The following is a 19462-nucleotide window of genomic DNA, read 5'->3' on the forward strand; positions in this document are numbered from 1 at the left end:
TTTTACCTCCATTACCTTCTCTTACTTTACTTTATAAACTTTTCCTCACTCCATCCAAACACTTTGTTAGTAGCTGATCTAACTCAAACAAATTAATCATGATCCATTGGTCAGATATTGTAAAATATCTAAAAAAAAGTCAAAATTTATTTTTTTAAAGAAATTATTTTAAATACTATTAATAAATAATTTATTTTTATTATTTAGTATTATTATAATTAAAATTTATTAAATTTAATTTTAAATTAATTTTTAATATACTTGATTAGTATATTTAAAAAATTATTTTCTTTAACGGCAGCTCGAAGGCAACGCCAAACTGGAGCTTCAACGGCTGCGAATTCCAGTCGCAGAAACTCCACAAAGCCAAGGCGGCAAGCGAAGCCCTCATCCATCCACCTCATCGGATAAAGCTTCTCAATTCAAATCTTCGACGACGACATGAAGATAATGGGACATGCAATTCTCTCTCACTTTCTCCTCCTCTCCAACTCCCCTCCGTGCCTGGCCTCTTTACCGTACTATCTCTATCTCCATCTCAACTCTCTAATACTCAATGCTGTTCACATTCTAATACAATCTCAAGCAGGTCGCTTGATGGATTCCGACGAGAATATCTGCGAAGCTCGGAGCTAATTCGTCAAAATGCGCGATGCTCTACTTCTTTCCGTTGCCACTCCAGTGTCTCACTCTCGGAGTCCGCTGCTTCGGAGAGTTCTTAGACCTCTGTAAAGTAATTCTCTCTCTTTGGTTTTTTTATACATTTTAAATTACTGCTCTAGTTTAGTAGCTGAAGAATAATTTGTTTTATGACGGTGTAAGATAATTATGAACGAGCATGAGCTTGAAATTGTACCCTGAAAAAATCGTGTGAAAATTTAAATTCTACATTATTGTATGTGACTTTCGATTCAGTGAATGTTTTGATTTACAGGAAGAGGATAGTGTCTGGAGTCCGGCCGACGGGATCTATTCACCTCGGGAATTATCTTGATGCTATAAAAAAATTGGATAGCTCTTAAGTTTTTCTTGTGTTATTTTAGGATGAATCACTTTGTACATTTTTGGAATAATGATGGTTCTTTAAATAGTGAAGTAATTTCTACTTAAAATGCTTGAAATGAAATTTCATTGAATTGTTCTCTTTCAATATCATTGCTAGGTTTGGTTGATATTGTTAAGAGTAAAAATAAATGAAAAAAGGAAAAGTCAAGAAAAGAGGTTACAGCCTAAGCAAGTGGCCAAGTTGCCTTGTAGAAACAAATTTGTCTCAGTAAAAAATTGTGGGCAAAGCTAGGTGGTGGCACACACAAAAATGAGTTGGCAAAGTTTTCTTTGCCTATAGATATGGGGAAATTCTTTAATTTAAGCATAGAGCTTGGTTGAGTTGCTCTTTGGTGAAGACACCTCAGGCTCTAAGGGAGAGCTCAAGAGAGGGACAACAAGGGCATTTGCTTAGGGAAATATTAAAGCTTAAACCAGTTTTCCTTGGTTATAAATATGAGGAAATTCTTTAATTTAAGGATAGAAACCTCAGGAGCTAAGGGAGAGCTCAGGAGAGGGATAGTAACGGTATTTGCTCCAGGAAATATTTAAGCTTCGGTTTGAGAGTGGGATTTAGTCTTGGGATATTTTTTTCTCTAGGTTTTAAAGGATGTATTACTTCAGTGGGGTAGTTTAAACAATAGTGAGAGTGGAATTTACTCTTGGGTTTCCCTTTAGGTTTTAGAGGATGTATTGCTTTAGTGGGTGGCTTAAACAATGTGTAAGAGTGGGATTTACTCTCGAGTTTTCCTCTAGGTATTAGAAGATGTATTGCTTCAATGGGTGGCTTAAACATTGGGTGAGAGTGGGATTTACTCTCAGCTTTCTCTCTAGGTATTAGAGGATGTATTGCTTCAGTGGGTGGCTTAAGCACTAGGTGGAGATGGTGGAGCTTTTATTTTATGTGAGGGGTATACAAATTATTGTGAGAGATATTGAGTGGAGATTACTTAAGGGATTTTTACAATATTTGTATGTATTATTATTCTCACATAGTGGAAAAGACAATTTATTGCTACCCGTGGAAGTAGGTTGATATTTGGCCGAACCACATTAAAATTATGTTTATTTTTTTTTTCTGTTACATTATTTATTTTTGAGCAATTGGTAAATTTTTCCAATAAGTGGTATCAGAGCGAAAGTTTTAGGAGGGACCAAATCAAAGTCAAAGGCTTAGGAGGGATGAATTCAGAACCAAAGGTTTAGAAGGGGCGATTTGAGAATCTAGTTTGTAGCAATACTATATACGACATTTGTATACGGGTGTTACTGTTGACGCATACCAAAAAATTCAAAAGGAGGACAAAACAAGGTTATTGAAAGGGCTTCCACCAAGGTGTAAGGTGGACTGTGCAAAGGGACAATTGGCAACAAAATGTCCAACGGGTGTGGCATTGCCAAGGCAAGAAGGGCTACGGCAATATTGCTCACAAAGGCACAAGAATTGATGCAAGGCCAAGGGTGAGGCAAGGGCATCCAGCTACAAGGACGATCGGGGTGCTGTTGGAGCACAATAAGGGAGAGCTCGAGGTGATACTCCTAAGAAAGATGCAAGGAGTGTCAAGAGGTGGAGGAACACGGTGGGGAGTGTTTATGATGTATCAACTCAAGATGAATTTCATTAAGACTTAACACAAGAAAGTTTCATTTGTGGAGGAGGCAAATGAAAAGACAATTTGGTGTGCGAGCGTTTTTATTTCTTTTTGGGTGGAGAATTGTTAAGAGTAAAGAATTAAAAAAAAAAGGGAAAAGTCAAGAAAAGAGGCTACCACCTAAGCAAGTGGCCAAGTTGCCATGTAGAAACAAATTTGTTGTAGTAAACAATTGTGGGCATAGGTAGGTGGTAGCACACACAAAAATGAATTGGCAAAATTTTCTTTGCCCATAAATATGGGGAAATTCTTTAATTTAAGGGTAGAATTTGATTGACTAGCTCTCAACGGCTATAGAGCTTGGTGAAGAAACCTTAGGAGCCAAGGGAAAGCTCAAGAGAGGGACAACAAGAGTATTTGCTTAAGGAAATATTAAAGCTTCGGTTTGAGAGTGGGATTTACTCTCGGGATATTTTTTCTCTAGGGTTCAGAGGATGTATTGATTTAGTAGGGTTGTTTAAACACTGGGTAAGAGTGGAATTTACTTTCAGGTTTCCCTCTAGGTTTTAGAGGATGTATTGCTTTAGCGGGGTGGCTTAAACACTGGATGAGAGTGGGATTTACTCTCGAGTTTCCTTGTAGGTATTAGAGGACATATTGCTTTAGTGGGGTGGCTTAAGCATTAGGTGAGAGTAGGATTTACTGTCGGGTTTCCCTCTAAGTATTAGAGGATGCATTGCTTCATTGAGGTGACTTAAACAATGGGTGGAGATAGCGGGGCTTTTATTTTATGCAAGAGGCATACAAATCATTGTGAGATATATTGAGTGGGGATTGCTCAAGGGATCATTACATTGTATGTATTGTGATTCCCACATGGTGGAAAAAATAATTTATTGCTATCATGGTGTTGGCTGATATTTAGCCGAACCACATTAAAAATAGTGTCTTTTTTATTTTTCTGTTAGAGTATTTATTTTTGGGCCATTGATAAATTTTCCCAACAGATCTATGACCATTTTCTTCTTCATTGTCAAGGTCAATGCAATTTTTTTTTTAAAAAAATTCAAATTTATATTGCAGTTCTTATGGATGATTTGTCAACATTATGCTACTTTCATAATTTAGCAGAATACATATGAGACTCTCTTTTTCATTGTGGACCTCCACGTGGTATGTTTTTTAGATAGTCATGCTTCTTTAAGTTAAATTTAGTGCTATAGGGCCAAAAGTAAGCAGACTCTTCTGTTGTTCATGTACTAGGTTTTCTCTTTTTTTGAGCTTACACTGTTTTGATTACATGATGTCATAGTTCTAAAATTTCAAATTTCATTGGTCAGCCTTGTGGTGTTTATAATTTGCAAACCTACATTTATTTGTATATGCAGCGGTCATAATGATGTTTTGTTTTATCTCTAGGTGCATGATGTTTGCTAATGATATAGTTCTGATAGATGAGACGAGAGAAATAGTCAATAAAAAGCTAGAGTTTTGGAGAAGTACTCTAGAGTCAAAGGGCTTTAAGTTAAGTAGAACAAAGACAGAATACATGCATTGGAAGTTCAGTGAAGACCGAACTAGTGATAGGGAAAGAGTTAGTTTGGATGAACCGATGGAGTGGTATTACCCCAAAGTAATCACTTTAAATATCTTGGCTCAATCCTTCAAGTAGATGGAGGATGTGAGGAGGATATTAGTCATAGGATTAAAATCGGATGGTTAAAGTGGAGACGTGCTACGGTAGTTTTATGTGATCGTAAGATTCCCAATAAGTTGAAAGAAAAATTTTACCCTACAGACATATGACCGGCCATGTTATGTGGTAGTGAGTGTCGGGCAATGAAGGAGACGTATGTGTCTAAGATGAGAGTTGCAGAGATGAGAATGTTAAAGTGGATGAGTGGCCATACTAGACTAGATAAAGTTTGTAATGAGAATATTAGAGAAAAGGTAGGAGTAGTGCCAATTGAGGATAAGTTGAGAGAAGAGAGATTGAGGTGGTTTGGTCATGTGAAGTGTAGACATACAGAGGCTCCAGTTAGACAAGTAAAGTACATTGGGTTAGAAGATATAAAGAAAAGAAGGGATAGACCGAAATTGACTTGGAAGAGAGTAGTATAACATGACCTATAAGCATTACGCATTTCCAAAAATTTAACCCAAAATCGTTTAGTGGGGAGAAAGAGAATCCATATAGCCGACCCCAATAAATTTTTGGGATAAAGGCTTAGTTGAGTTGAGTTGAGTTGAGTTGAGTATTGGATGATATGCTTGTGTCCTTGCCAATCAGTCTTAAACAATAAACTATGGGCTGTAGATGCCATTATGTTTGGTGGTAGTAGTGTCATTGATCTTGGTATGGGATGGTTTGAGTGAAACGATTAGAGAGTGGGGGAACAGTAAGGCAAGCAATGTGGAGGTCAAACACAAATTACTAAAAATGGAAGATGGAATTATGAAGGAGTCCTGTCATGTGAAGGTTGCATATTTTTTACACAGTTGCTGGAATAAAGTTGCCTAAATCAAAGATGACTGCTGGGTAATTTTTTCTTATGCGAGTTGAAGCAATCTATTTAATTTATCATGAATATCAATCAAAATATACTTCAGAAAATTCTCATTAAACATTTACCATGGATGGTATATGCTTAGTGGGTGTCAAAACAAATATTTCATTTTTTCTGCCTAAAAGCTTAGAGAGAAGGTCAAACTTTGGGTTTATTGTTGTTATTAATATTACTGCTTCCTGATTTCTGCATTAGTGCTTATTCATTTCCTTGGTATATGCTTTATCTGTGAAACGTTTTCATGTTTTAACTCTTGCAATGAAACTGTCCTACATGCCACATCCCTTATTAATTTAACTAATTTAATGCTGGGAAATTTTTGGCGTGCCAACTTAGCAGTCCCAAGTGTAAAGAAAAAACCCACACTTTATAAGCAACTGTGGGACAAGTGTGAGTTTCACTGTGTTGCGGTGTAGCTTTTGACTGAAAAATGACATGTATCTTTTGGTTAGGGTGTAAAGCTGGATGTGAGTTCTAAATCATTTTATTTCTTCAGGTAATTATGCTTTTTGGAAAAAGAAACAAAAAGAAAAGAATAAAGAAAGAACAGTAGGTGGAGACTGTATTTTCTTGTTGATCTTATACTCTGTCTTACCTTCTTAGTGTAATTCCTTTTTGTTACAAAAGTTTAGTCTATCTTAATTGCTGCAAATTTTCTTTTTAACTTACAGATTAATACCATAATATACGCAATAATTATGGAGGGCTACAAGGGATACAGCAGCAATTTATGTGGCATGTGGTGTTGATATTTCCAAGGTTATGCAGCTTTTGGTGCTTGATAATGCTGCTTAGAATTATGCAATCATACGGACATATGGTGTTAATATCTGCCAATAGTCTGCTAACTCTGATTTGTACATCTAAGCTTCTGTATTTGTGCAGTCTTATGTACGTGCTCATGTAGAACTAATGTGGCTTCTAAGTTCTGCCACACCAATTGGTTGGCTGAACAGAATGATTCAGTTTAAGGAGAAATCCCGCAAGGTGGTAGGTCTACAGCACTATGAAACTCAATACCCAGCCACTTGTGTGTAACTTTCTAATTTGCAGTTATTGCGTCTTCTATAAATGATTTATATTTTGCATTACTTTTACGTATTTGTATCTTCTCATGGATCTAGTAATTGCATGCCTTGGTTTCACTTTTGCAGGGTGATGAAAATGTTGGGGTTGCTCTTTTGACTTATCCTGTTCTGATGGCATCTGATATTCTTCTGTATCAGATGGTTTTTAGAACATGCAGATCTTTTGTAATGCTAAATTGCTATTTGCTAATGAGAAGAATTTGTGTTTCTTCGACGTTTTTATGCAAATATGTAGATCTTTAATAATTAATTTGTTTCTGCAGACAAATAATAGAAGGTAGCACTGGGAGCAAGGGAATGGGTTTCCTAAATTTTCATTTATTATATGATAGTTATTAATAATCTGATAACAACTAGATTGGGATTAAGTTGTTGAATTGATTTGATTGTTAGTGGTTAATAAAGCAGTATTGATTAATTATTTATCACATCAAGACTTTCTTTGTGCTTATTTACTTTTTTTTTTTTTTTTGATGAATCATGATAAATTGATAATCGAATATGCACAATCCTTGCAATTTGCAGCACGCCTTTGCAATCCGACTTTGTCCCAGTTGGTGAGGATCAAAAGCAGCATCTGGAATTGACCTGTGAGCTAGCTGAGCGCCTTAATTATTTATATGGAGGAAGAAAGTGGAAAAAAAATTTAGAAGGGTAAGAATTTATATATCTCTTATGCATGTTACATATTCTCTTGAAAAAGTTAAATGATACTATCTTGTTGCACTTGTGACTATTGTGTTGAGGTTTTGTGTTCTGATCACAGGCGAGGAGGTGCTATGTTTAAGTTAGATTTTTCTTCTTGATATCTGGCTGACAATCCTCAGATTGTGTGATGAAGTAACCATTGATGGTAGTAATTCTTTCCTTGATGCGTTTTGTGATATAGGTCCTGAACCCTGATACCACCAGCTGAAGCCTGATTTATGTCTTTGACTGATGGTCTTGCCAAGGTGATTGACATCATAATTTTAAGTTTATTGATTTACAATGTTGTTGGTTTACTTTAACACATTTATGATACCATCAACGAAGGCAATGAATGTAAATAGGAAATACTAAGTGTTTCTACATTTTCCATCTATTATATCTCCCTGCTTTCTATTTAATAATTTGCTTTACTACTTTCTTTTTATTTATGTTTGTAGAAGGGACTCTTACGTGCACTGACATTTTCCTGTTATTTGATCTTTATATAGATGTCCAAGTCTGTGCCTTCTGATCAATCTAGAACTAATCTTCTTGACCCAAAGGTTGTGAGTTGTCACTATTTGCCTTTATATGTATTTCATTTTGAATGATGCATTGTTAAATGTAATTAAACATTAGTAAAGTTACAAAATCTTTTCTTCTCAGAGAGTTGAAGTAATGGTGGCATTGCACCATTTTCTTTTTATATATTTCAAATTTTGAACATCAATTAAAACATTAGTAAAGGTACGTGCTGTGCAAAATCTTTATTCACGGGGAGTTGAAGTAACTCTGGCAGGTTTGTCTGCGTGGGTAAAAATTACATCTCAATCCTCCTGAACTCAACGGTTAAGTTGTAAGTTACAATTTGTAATTTTCATGTGTGCATTGCTGCAAATCTCTAAGTATACTGCCTTCTCTTCCTAATATTGAGTATGTTCTGTGTACTTGATGGTTATGATTTTTGATAGCGGTAGAGTATGATATTCTAATTTTCATGGGTATTTGAAAATTGAGTGTGTTTTGAATAATTATACTGTTATGATAACATTGATAAAGTTCATGTCAAATCAATGAGAATTGTTAGGGAAAATTATCCTTTTGTTATTTTTTTTAAAATTTATTTTACTAATCTTGTTTGGATATCTTCTCATTGTTAATATGTTATCTTTTCCTGAGTTATTAATAGAAAATGTAACTTTGCTAGTTTGGAATTTCAGTGTTACCCATCCTTGAATTTGTGTATCAATTTGTTTTTTTTGCTGTCTCCATCAGTTGAGGATATGTGTTTGTCCACGTGCTGGCATGATGCAACCACGCCATTTTAACCAACTTCTGGGTATGTGGCTCCTAAGATGCATTATGCCTGTGTTTATATATATATATATATATATATATATATATATATATATATATATATATATATATTATTCTCTGTGTTACCCCATTTTGCTTGTGATGGCAGTGTCTGCCAAAGATATGATTGTTTTATGCCCAATCATTTCACGGGTTACCCCATTTTGCTGACAACCCTGAGGATTCTTATTTTTCCAATTGAAATGATTACCAATATGTATTCCATTGTTGTTGTTAAAAGTTACTTTTAATTGTTTCCCATCATATCTTCTATTTTTCCAGGTTCATTATAGAGAAATAATATCTGATTCAGCTTATTTGGATAGAGTTTTGGAGGAAGGCGTCACTAAAGCTGGAGGGATAGCAGATGCCACTCTCAATAATGTATTCCAGGCAATGGGATTCCTGCAGAGATGAGCAGAATTGATGCTAGAGGAAGAATTTATATGAAAAGTTCCACAAGACAGCAACATTAAAGTTGGCTTTTGGAGGATCTATCATTGCCCACAATTATTTGGAGCACGCAAGAGCATATATTTGTAAGTGAATGGGATAAGTATGTGGAAGGCCCAGCAATTTCTTTCCTTGATACAGCTGCCTCTACCTATAGCATCAAGACAGGTGCCTCTTTTATTCTCTGTTGATTAATGAACTTGCTAATTTTATGTGACGCGTTTTTTCCACTCTATTTATTGTGCAATATACTGGTAATCTTATGTTGATTTTATTTTCTTTCTTCACATTAAGCTATTTGATCTAAATTGATTGTTGGATGAAAATTTGTTTTACCATTTTGCTTATTGTTTTGGTTTATATGTTTGCAGTCTTTTATAGAACATAAACAAATTAAGTATGCTATTGTCTTGAGTGACATATTTTTGTCAACAGTACTGGTAGATCCCTGACCATCATGTCGAGGGTGCATTTTGTTCTTGGATATCAGACTCTGATGTGTACCTTGGACGAAACCCTACTTCAATTTCTTTGGAATTCATATGTTTAATTGTTATAAAGAAAAACGGATACCAAAAAGTAAAGAAAACTTGACTAAATTGATTAAGAGGATGTGTGAATAAGATTGACACGAAGTGGGATTCTAGTTGAGCATGAACATGTACACAACTCATGTTACTTTTTAACCTTATACATGGATTTTGTAATGATATGGTTGTATAGTGGGGTGAAGAATTGAAAAATTGAGAAGTAGGTGACGTTATTAGGCCTGGGACATTAAACCTTTGCTTGTATTACCAATCGCGAGGCCCTGATTTTTTTTTCCCCCTTGGTGTATTAGTTAGACAACATAAATTTTCATTTCACAGGTCACTACTATAGAAATTTGAATTTTGGAGTAATCCTTCGTGAAAGTTCATCTTTATTAGAAGCTGAACCTGGTATTTCATTCAGCATCTATCCTATTTCTGGTGGAATTCTTATCAGCATGGGAGAGTGATAACAAAAGGGAATATTGATCCTCCAATTAAAGGGCAAAACATCAACCATATTCTTATCCCATTCCATCCGCTTAAAGCTGAACCCTTTTGCAAAGGAGGAGATGTGACCACCTATGGAGGGAGACAGTGAGAACCCTCTTATTTCTTCTCTCTATAGTGGGTGGCAAGGGAATAAAGGAAGGATGTCTTGCTCGTCTCTTAAACTCCTTTTGCTTTAATATTTTTCTTGAGAATTGCAAAGAGGAAAGATTACTGCCTACTTATTGATTTTCCTCTCTTGCTGATTACTGCCCAACTTTATGTGATCGCAAGATTCCCAATAAGTTGAAACGAAAATTTTATCGTATAGTCATACGACTGGACATATTATATGGTAGTGAGTGTTGGGCACTGAAGGAGTAGTGTGTCTCTAAGTTAAGAGTTGCGAAGATGAGAATGTTAAGGTAGATGAGTGGTCATACTAAACTAGATAAAGTCTGTAATGAGAGTATTAGAGAAAATATAGGAGTGGTACCAATTGAGGATAAGTTGAGAGAAGGGAGATTGAGGTGGTTTGGTAATGTGAAGTGTAAACATACGGAGGCTCCAGTTAGACAAGTAGAACACATTAAGTTGGAGGATAGAAAGAAAAGAATGGGTAGGTCTAAATTGACTTGGAGGAGAGTAGTACAACATGACCTAAAAGCATTACACATTTTGGAGGATTTAACCCAAAATCGTTTAGAGTGGAGAAAGAGAATCCATATAACCGACCCTAAATTTTTGGGATAAAGGTTTAGTTTAGTTGAGTTGAGTTGCTATTCCATGTTTCGTTATCTCGTCAACTTCAACTTCAAGATCTGTTCTGATATCAGCACCATAGAGAAGATGCTCTTTTCATCCTAGTGTGTTTTGATGTAGAATGTCTTGTTAGCTTTGTTCTCAGTCAGTGACTCAACTGGTTATGGTCTTTTCAGCTTGTGCTGATTGCCACTTTCTGTCACACCCATATATATCTCATCTGTTGGGTATATTTCTATTGCTCATCATAACGTAGACATAACTGAGAGGAGAAATACCATACAAAAACCAACTGTCTATGGGAAACCGTATTCTACCTATGATCTACACTTGTGAATTTGTGTTTGGAATATTCAACTCAACTTAACTAAGCCTTTATCCCAAAAATTTGGAGTCGGTTATATGAATTTTCTTTCTCCATTCTAAACGATTTTGGCTTAAATCCTCGGAAATATGTAATGCTTCTAGGTCATATTGTACTACTTTTCTCCAAGTTAGTTTAGGTCTACCCCTTCTTTTCATTCTATTCTCTATCCTAATGTGCTCTGCTTGTTTAACTGGAGCCTCCGTATGCTTACATTTCACATGATCAAACCATCTCAATCTCCCTTCTCTCAACTTATCCTCAATTGGTACCACTCTTATTTTTTTTCTCTAATACTCTCATTATGTACTTTATCATTCGAATTTATGTTTGGAATATGCTAGTTAATTTTACATGAAAAGGAAATGCTGGGAGAGCCTTTTATTCGGATTCTGAAATATTTGGACATGTACGAGTTGACACACGTTGAAAGGCATGCCTAGGGATGGTAGGATGGTAATCGGTATCTACAAAAGATGTCATATTTGAATCCGATTATCAATTCTTGTATTCATTTGAAATTTTCACAAATTTAATTATTATGATTCGAATAATATTTAAATTTATTTAATTATATATTTTTAATTATTATTAATAATAATTTTATAAATATTTAAATTTTATTTATTTAAAATATAATTTACAAATATTATTAAAAAAAATTTATATATTATATTTAATTAATTATTTATATAAATAATTTTAATAATGAATACTCAATATATATAAAATCTAACCTGACTTGAATGAACTCGGTACAGTCTTGTGATGAAAAAAGGAGTGATAGGATTTTACTTTAGATGCTGCTATGTTTTAATTATTATGCCAATTAGTAAATAATTATGAAATTCTTCTATTTCATGCAGTGTTTAAATCTGTAAAAATGTAAAGGTTGAAAATAATATTACAATTATTGTCCTTCATACTTAAAGTACTAGTTGCACTTGATTATCTAGTATTGAAAAGTTGCATATGGTTAACTTCTTATTTAATCGAGGTTTAATGAACTAACCATTAATTAATGTACTATATGATAAAGTGAATTATTTTAAAATATATAAATAAAAAAAATCTTTTTACTTTTTATATTTTGTAAGTGAAGAAAAATAATCAGACTACCTATTGATTGGCTTGCATATGATTATTTAATGCTTAATAGAAATGGATTTAAGACCTGAGCCAAACCGGTATGTGGATCGGTTTTTGAGTTTTCTTGTTCGGTTTTGAAAACTCAAGTCTTTAAGAATTTATAATATCTTTAATTTATTCAGTGTCCACCTAATTTTCTTTTGATTTATTATTAATTATTTATTTTCAATATAAAAATATTAAGCCTTCAGATTTTATTAAATATTAATGATAATATATGTTGCATTTTAAATATAATATATATAATTATTTAAATATATTAAAATATAAAGTTTGAATGAAGAAACTTTTTTATTTATAAAATAAAATCTCAGAGATTTATTATTTTATATTAAAATAAAGTTAAAGGTGTTTTAGTAAGAATGAAAATAAATATATTATTATTATTATTATTATTATTATTATTTTGGATGTTTGTATTTCCTTTTGCAAAAGATAGGAGCGGAAGTTTAGTCTAATATGAACCAAATTAAGGATTTTGTAAAATTTTAAATTTTCTTTAACTATTTCAATTTTATTAGATGTATAACGTCATTAGTTGGATTTATTAAATTTCGTATTGAAATAAATTTTTCAAAATTTATTATATTTAAATACAAAGTTTAAACAAATAGAGCACGTAAGAGTCCTTTCTTTTCTTTCTATTCTCTATCCTAACGTGCTCTAAACAAATACAAAGTTTAAACTTTATTTATTATATTTAAAGCAACACGCTTTCATAAAAGAATTTAAATTGATACCTCAAAAATAAAAGGCCTCAAACTAATTTCATTTATATTGAATTGTTATTTTTCCTAATTAATTAATAAATTAATGGATAATACAATTAATCATGCAATAAAGAAAAAATAACAATTTAATATTTTTTTATATTATCCATTAATTAATGAATTGATTATTACTTTACACTTACCAATATATTTTAACCCTTCGACTTTGGTCAACTCTACTTAAAATAGGCACGGAGTGTGTGAGTTATATAGCAATAAAAATCTTATTAAAATCACTTTGCTTTTAATAATGGCTCATTGCTGTCACTGACTCGTATGTGCGTGTATTTTAACTTTTTGATGAAAAAAAGTAAATGACTTTAATTTAGGCCCAATAAGTAGTACCTTAGATTGAGGTCCACCGTTAGTGGACGTGCCCCACGAGCTAGCACTTCAGCGTTTTATATCGATTGTAAAGTGTGCGTATGTATGAGTTATATGATAATAAGAATTTTATTACAATTATCATGGTTTTAATCCATGTGTATTCTAACTTTTCAACAGACAAAAAAAACTCTACTTAAAATTATTTAGCTATACATTATTCAAATCACATTATCATATTGTAGTTATACTTACTATTTTTCAGAAAAAAAAAAATCGAGTCCAGATGATTTTAATTTTGTTATTTGCAAAAAAATTAAAATTATATGAAAATAATAATTTTTATTTAATTATTTCTATATTAAATTTATCATTTTATTTTAATAACTTAACTTAATATTTTTTATTTTTTATATTTTAAAATTATATTATTTTGTTAAATATATTAAATGCAATTTAAATTTGTATTTAAATCTTAAATAAATAAAGTTTAAAATTACATTAAAATTTTAAATAATTATGTATTTATTCAAATCAAATTAAAATGTTATTTCTTAAATTATTATTAATTATCTTTTCCTAAATATTCTTTCCTGAGAATATAACAATAGAATATTGTTATAATATAAATGCAATTAAAAAAAGATTGTGCATGATTTAAAATAATATATCTATATGATAGCAAATATAATAATAAGTATACTCAAATATATTGTCTTAAATATTGTGTTAATATTAAAAAATATTTAAGAAAAATCATAATTATTTTTCTAATTTTTTATTTTATTTTTTCTTAGTTTTCACTTTATTTATCTAAAATTGAATCTTTTATTTTAATTTTTTTTACAATTTTTAAATTAATATTAAACTAACTGTATAAATTATTAAAAAGTTATATAGTTAATTGCACATCTCTTTGTTCTGATTTTTAATAATTAAAATTGTTCAATTTGCATTTGCTAAAAAGATTTCAAAATTTTAAAATTTGATTATATAATAGAACAACTGTGAAGACCTTCAAAAATTAATCTTATTATTATAAAATGAGGGTTAGGTATGTATTTTAGAAGAAAAAAAAGATAAAGATAATTTAATTTTAAATTTTGAAACATTTTGATTAATAAGTTAAAGATTATTTACTTTGTTATTTTAGTTAAGTAATTTAATATGTTGTTCATATTTTATATTTTCATAATCATACTATTTTACAATTATAATAAATGCAATTTAAATTTACATTAAAATTTTGAATAATTATATATATTTTCAAATCAAAATAAATTTTTATTTATTAAATGATTATTAATTTTTTTTCCAAATATTTTTTTAAGAGTATAACAGTATAATATATATATATATATATATAATTTAAAAAAATAATATATGATAAAAAAGAATGTATCTAGCATACGAAATACAATAATAAATGCACTAAAAGTATTTTTAAATATAAAGATAAATAACTAACAAATTATCTCAGAAAATTTTTAATGTATATATATTCTTTTATATATATATTGAAAATTATATATACAGTATTCAATAAAAGCTCAATTCAATTATGAGGTGGTTTTTCTCTTTCTTTTTTATTATTAATTTTTTCTTTTTCATTTACTAAATCTTAAATTAGAAAAATGAAAATAGGTTAATTCAAGACTTTTCCTATTCCAGACGAAAGAATACTAATTAGTTCATCAATCATTTTTCTGGTTATTTCATTTTAATCATTCAATTTTAATTTATTAAAATAAAATTATTTAAATTTAATTTTATTTTAGAAAAATATCTTAATATGTAACAGTAGGTTTCCATGTTAAAAAAAAGTTATCCTTTTATTTTATTTTCCTTCTTTTTCTTTTCTTACTTTTATTATTAAATTATTAATAATTAATATAGATAAAATTTATTAATAAAATTATTAATTATATATATGTTATTTATTATTAATTAAAATTTAATTTTTAACAATCTGAAAAATAGTAATATTATAATAATAAATTTAAATTTTAAAATAATATCTTATTAATATATGATAGTTTACTAGTATTCTAATTTTTATATAAAAAATAACAAATAATAATTTATAGATTTATTTTGATTAAATATTAATTTAATGTTAGTCAAAAACAAAATTAACTTGAGAACTTGAACTGAAGGTAGGATTATTGGGTTTTAGTTTTAGTCTGGTTCTAGCTAAGAATCGGAATCGAAATCAGAATCAAACTATTAGTTTTTTAACTTTTGGAACCAAGTTTTAGTTCCGATTTTGGTTCAGTTATAAACAATTTTGGTATGATTCTGATTCTAGTTTCGATTCTATTTTATTTTTAATTTTAATTCTAATTTCATTTCAAATCTCGATTTTACACCTAAAATTATAACATTCTTGTGTTCATTTTAAATAGAAAATACAATTTTAAATTTCTAAAATAAAAACAACAATAAAAATAATAATACTAACATTAAAATAATAATATTAATATCAAAAGTATATTTCTTAATAAGAATGTTATATTATCTTTTATATTTTTTTTTCTGTAACTAAAAGATACATATATAATTAACAATTAAAAAATATGTAATATCACTACCATGCGATTTAGTTATATAATTAAGATTATGATATGATTTAATGCATTTAAAATTAATATTATTTAAAAAAAAATAGAAAAATAAAAATAATATTAAATTATATGTAATTATAATTATAATTAAAGATAAATTATATATATATATATTAATTTTATATAAATACATATAATTTTATTGAAATTATAAAATATAAAAAAATGTATAAAATTAGTTCCTTAGTTTGCTTTTAGTTTCGATTCTGGATGAAAAACTAAAATAAAATCAAAATAATAAATATAAGTTCCATTTGATATGGTTTTTATAGTAATGATTTTTTTTTTTTTTTATCTCGGTAATGGTCAGAACCTTTAGGAACCATGCACAATCCTAATTACAGATTGAATGAATTTTTTCTAAAATAAAACTAAAATTAAAAGATTTTATTTTAGTAAATTAAAGTTAAGTGACTGAAATAAAACAATCACCAATAAACGGTTAGTACAATTTACCTGAATACTACTTAATAAGTAAATATAATTTTTTTAAGAAAATATAAAAAATAAATTTTGTATATTTATTAGTAAGATGTATACCCATTAAATACATTAAAAAATATCTGAGAAGTATAGAGAAAAAAAAAAAAAAAAAAAAAAAAAAATATATATATATATATATATATATATATATATATATATATATATATATATATATATATATATAGATTCACCTTCCTTTTTCCTTAAAAAGCAGGAAGACACGCCTCCCTCAGTCGTGTCCTGATATGTTCCAACTTTTTCCAATCATTTTTTTCTCTCTCATAGCTACACTACATATCTATATATGGGGAGAGCAGAGTTTAGGCATGGTAGCCATCCACCAGAATCCATCCACAGAGCCTCTGTTGTAATCGCATTTTCCCAATTTCCAGATGGACAGAAGGCACCTGAGACAACAGGTCACCTACGTGAGAAAGTCACTCTTTGATCAGGTTTTTTTTCTATATTTCTCTCAAATTTTCCTTCTTTTTACGTCATGATTGAATGAATATATATATATATATATATATATATATATATATGAGTTAACTTTAGTTATATAACTCCATAATTATTATTCGATTTATTGAGTTATATAATATCTTTTTTAAATAAATAAAAATTAAGTGTTGAGTTAAGATAAAAAAATTATAATTAATGCATGCATATTTGAAAATTTTAATTCTAATATCTTCAATGGCCGTTTCCTGACAAGAAAGTTCTAAAGCTGTATATTTTTGAGGAATATTTGTAATATGTGATGAGCTTTTTTGCAGAGGGAACAAAAAGGTTCCAAACTTTTCTTTGATTGATGCAAAATTTTAAGGTGGATGAGTGGCCATACTAGACTAGACAAAGTCCGTAATGAGAGTATTAGAGAAAAGGTAGGAGTTGTGCCAACTGAAGATAAGTTGAGAGAAGGGAGATTGAGGTGGTTTGGTCATGTGAAGCGTAGACATACGGAGGCTCCAGTTAGACAAGTAGAGCACATTAGGTTAGAGTTAGAGGATAGAAAGAAAAAAAGAGGTAGACCTAAATTAACTTGGAGGAGAGTAGTACAACATGACTTAGAAGCATTAAACATTTATGAGGATTTAACAAAAATCGTTCAGAGTGGAAAAAGCGAATCCATATAGCCGACCCCAAATTTTTGGGATAAAGGCTTAGTTGAGTTGAGTTGAGTTGAGTTGATGCAAAATTTTCGATCTATATAAAAAGCAAGAGTTGTTTATATCTTGCAATTCGTCACCTGTACTACAACAAAATAAAATAAGTATGCAAGAAATTACAAATTCTTGCAGCAATAGATGATCTTTCAACGATGAATATGATGCATATGTATATATGGGTCGTTGCAGGGCTACCTTGATGATCAATTCATGCAACTTGAGGATTTGCAAGATGATGCAAACCCTAATTTTGTAGAGGAAATTGTAGCTTCCTTTTATAGTGATTCAGCAAGATTGATCCAGAATATAGAACAGGCATTGTAAGTAACACCATAACCAATGAGAATAAACTGTTTTTTTTTTTTTAATTTTTTCATTAATTAATTACTGTGATGTGGGAATTAATTTCTTTTTCTCTTGCTACCTTCGTCTTTGCAGAGTGAGCAGGCCTGTTGATTTTGGCAAGCTAGATGATTGCATGCACCAGTTCAAGGGAAGCAGCTCAAGGTAATTAAAAGAAACTGGGTTTAAATTAATCAACGAACCCACATTAATTATAAGACTCCAATTGTCCAAATGATCAGTAAGGTCTGTCAACTTTAATTGAAAGAATAACTGAAAACACTCTGTACAAATGGGATTCTGGATCATCAAAGAAAAAATAAAATGGAAAAAGGGTTGTCTGGTTTTGCTTGACTTGATTTCTTCTCTTTTAAACTTTTTTCAGAAGATGTTTGATTTTTATTTTCCTCCAGCATTGGAGCTAAAAAGGTGAACATGGAATGCTCACAGTTCAGGGAATACTGTTGTGCAGGAAATATTGAGGGGTAACTATTGACTATTCCCTTCTTTTTATTTTTTTGGTTCTTTATCGTTAAAGCTGTAAATGGTTCTTCTTCATTGATGCATAAATGGCAAAAATTGCAGATGCATTAGGACTTTCCAACAAATCAAGCAAGAGCATGCCACTTTGAGGAAGAAGCTCGAAAACTTTTTTCAGGTTAGTATATTACTGTGTTTTAATTTGTATATTTGCCGTCATATACTATGAACATGATTATATAGTTTCTGCTTTATTTAACTCTTAATTTTAATTAATTATTCTTAAATATGTTGTTTTGGTTATATTATTTCAGTTGGCAAGACAAGCTGGACAAGCTGAGACTGCCTAAAGTGGCTATATATATATATATATATATATCCTGACCCATAGCAAAAAGGACTTCGACAGTAAAACTATAGTCCCTCACTAGTTTTAAAGGATCTTCAAGAATGTGTCTTCGGCTTTCTTATCAGATGTGTGTTGCAGATGTCTACATCGATCCTATTATTAAATAATCAAACACTTGCTTCTGTCTGTGCTTATGATGATCCCAACTTCATGCATGCATCATAATATAAAAAATCTATTCTCTACTGGATACTCAAGCTATCCCACGTCCTTCGCTTGAGTTAGCTTTTGAATTGAATTACGTATGATCCATTTTCTCTCTACCAACTCTTCAATCTTGCAGTGTGTTGTCCCATAGCCACTAAATATAATAAGATGAGAGTGCTACATGTAAAAATTTGAGCAATCCTTACTGCTTAAATTTTATTAATAATAATAATAATCCAAGAAAACCTGAAGCAAGAAGACAGAACAACAGAGACCAAGACCTGTTACAATCTGCAAAACCAGAACTGAGCAACACGACCAAGGTACTGACGATAACACAAAAAGAAACATTGGTTGATGCCAAAGAACCACGGGACACTGCCAGCAAAATTGAAGAATAAAACCAATGCCAAATAAAAAAAAATTCTCCCGACCAAAAAGACCCAGCCAGAAGGTCTGCACAACTTCAACAATTGGATAAGAGAAGGCAGCAATGAATTGAGAACCAATGGCAAGCTAATTTACAAGGGTAATCCTCCCCTTTGAGCTAGCTTTTGAAATTGAATTAAATTTAGTCCATTTCCTCTATACAATTTTCCTAATATATACTCTATAATAAATCCCAATGGA

The 19462-nt window shown here is 30.6% G+C and overlaps 1 protein-coding gene and 1 long non-coding RNA gene across 5 annotated transcripts; both read left to right on the forward strand.

Annotated features, from left to right (window-relative positions):
* Positions 1 to 267: 267 nt before the first annotated feature.
* LOC110635549 (uncharacterized) lies at positions 268 to 9137 on the forward strand. Of its 4 annotated transcripts, none has more exons than XR_009141364.1 (9): positions 268 to 518; positions 590 to 733; positions 5700 to 5756; positions 5875 to 5962; positions 6089 to 6233; positions 6358 to 6945; positions 7181 to 7244; positions 7491 to 8320; positions 8620 to 9137. It is a non-coding gene; the product is annotated as an uncharacterized LOC110635549 (long non-coding RNA). The 4 variants fall into 4 exon arrangements; XR_009141363.1 differs by having other exon boundaries at positions 269 to 518; positions 5700 to 5752; XR_009141365.1 differs by lacking the exon at positions 5700 to 5756 and having other exon boundaries at positions 270 to 518; positions 7491 to 7837; positions 8257 to 8320.
* A 7419-nt stretch (positions 9138 to 16556) lies between these two features.
* Positions 16557 to 18877, forward strand: LOC110661502 (histidine-containing phosphotransfer protein 4). The gene is made up of 6 exons (XM_021820149.2): positions 16557 to 16737; positions 17644 to 17774; positions 17893 to 17961; positions 18210 to 18281; positions 18382 to 18454; positions 18591 to 18877. The coding sequence occupies exons 1-6, from the start codon at positions 16678 to 16680 to the stop codon at positions 18624 to 18626; spliced, it is 441 nt and encodes a 146-aa protein (XP_021675841.1). The 5' UTR covers positions 16557 to 16677; the 3' UTR covers positions 18627 to 18877.
* Positions 18878 to 19462: the final 585 nt, after the last annotated feature.

This window comes from Hevea brasiliensis, chromosome 11 (genome assembly GCF_030052815.1).
Source record: "Hevea brasiliensis isolate MT/VB/25A 57/8 chromosome 11, ASM3005281v1, whole genome shotgun sequence".
In the NCBI taxonomy this organism is placed as follows: domain Eukaryota; kingdom Viridiplantae; phylum Streptophyta; class Magnoliopsida; order Malpighiales; family Euphorbiaceae; genus Hevea; species Hevea brasiliensis.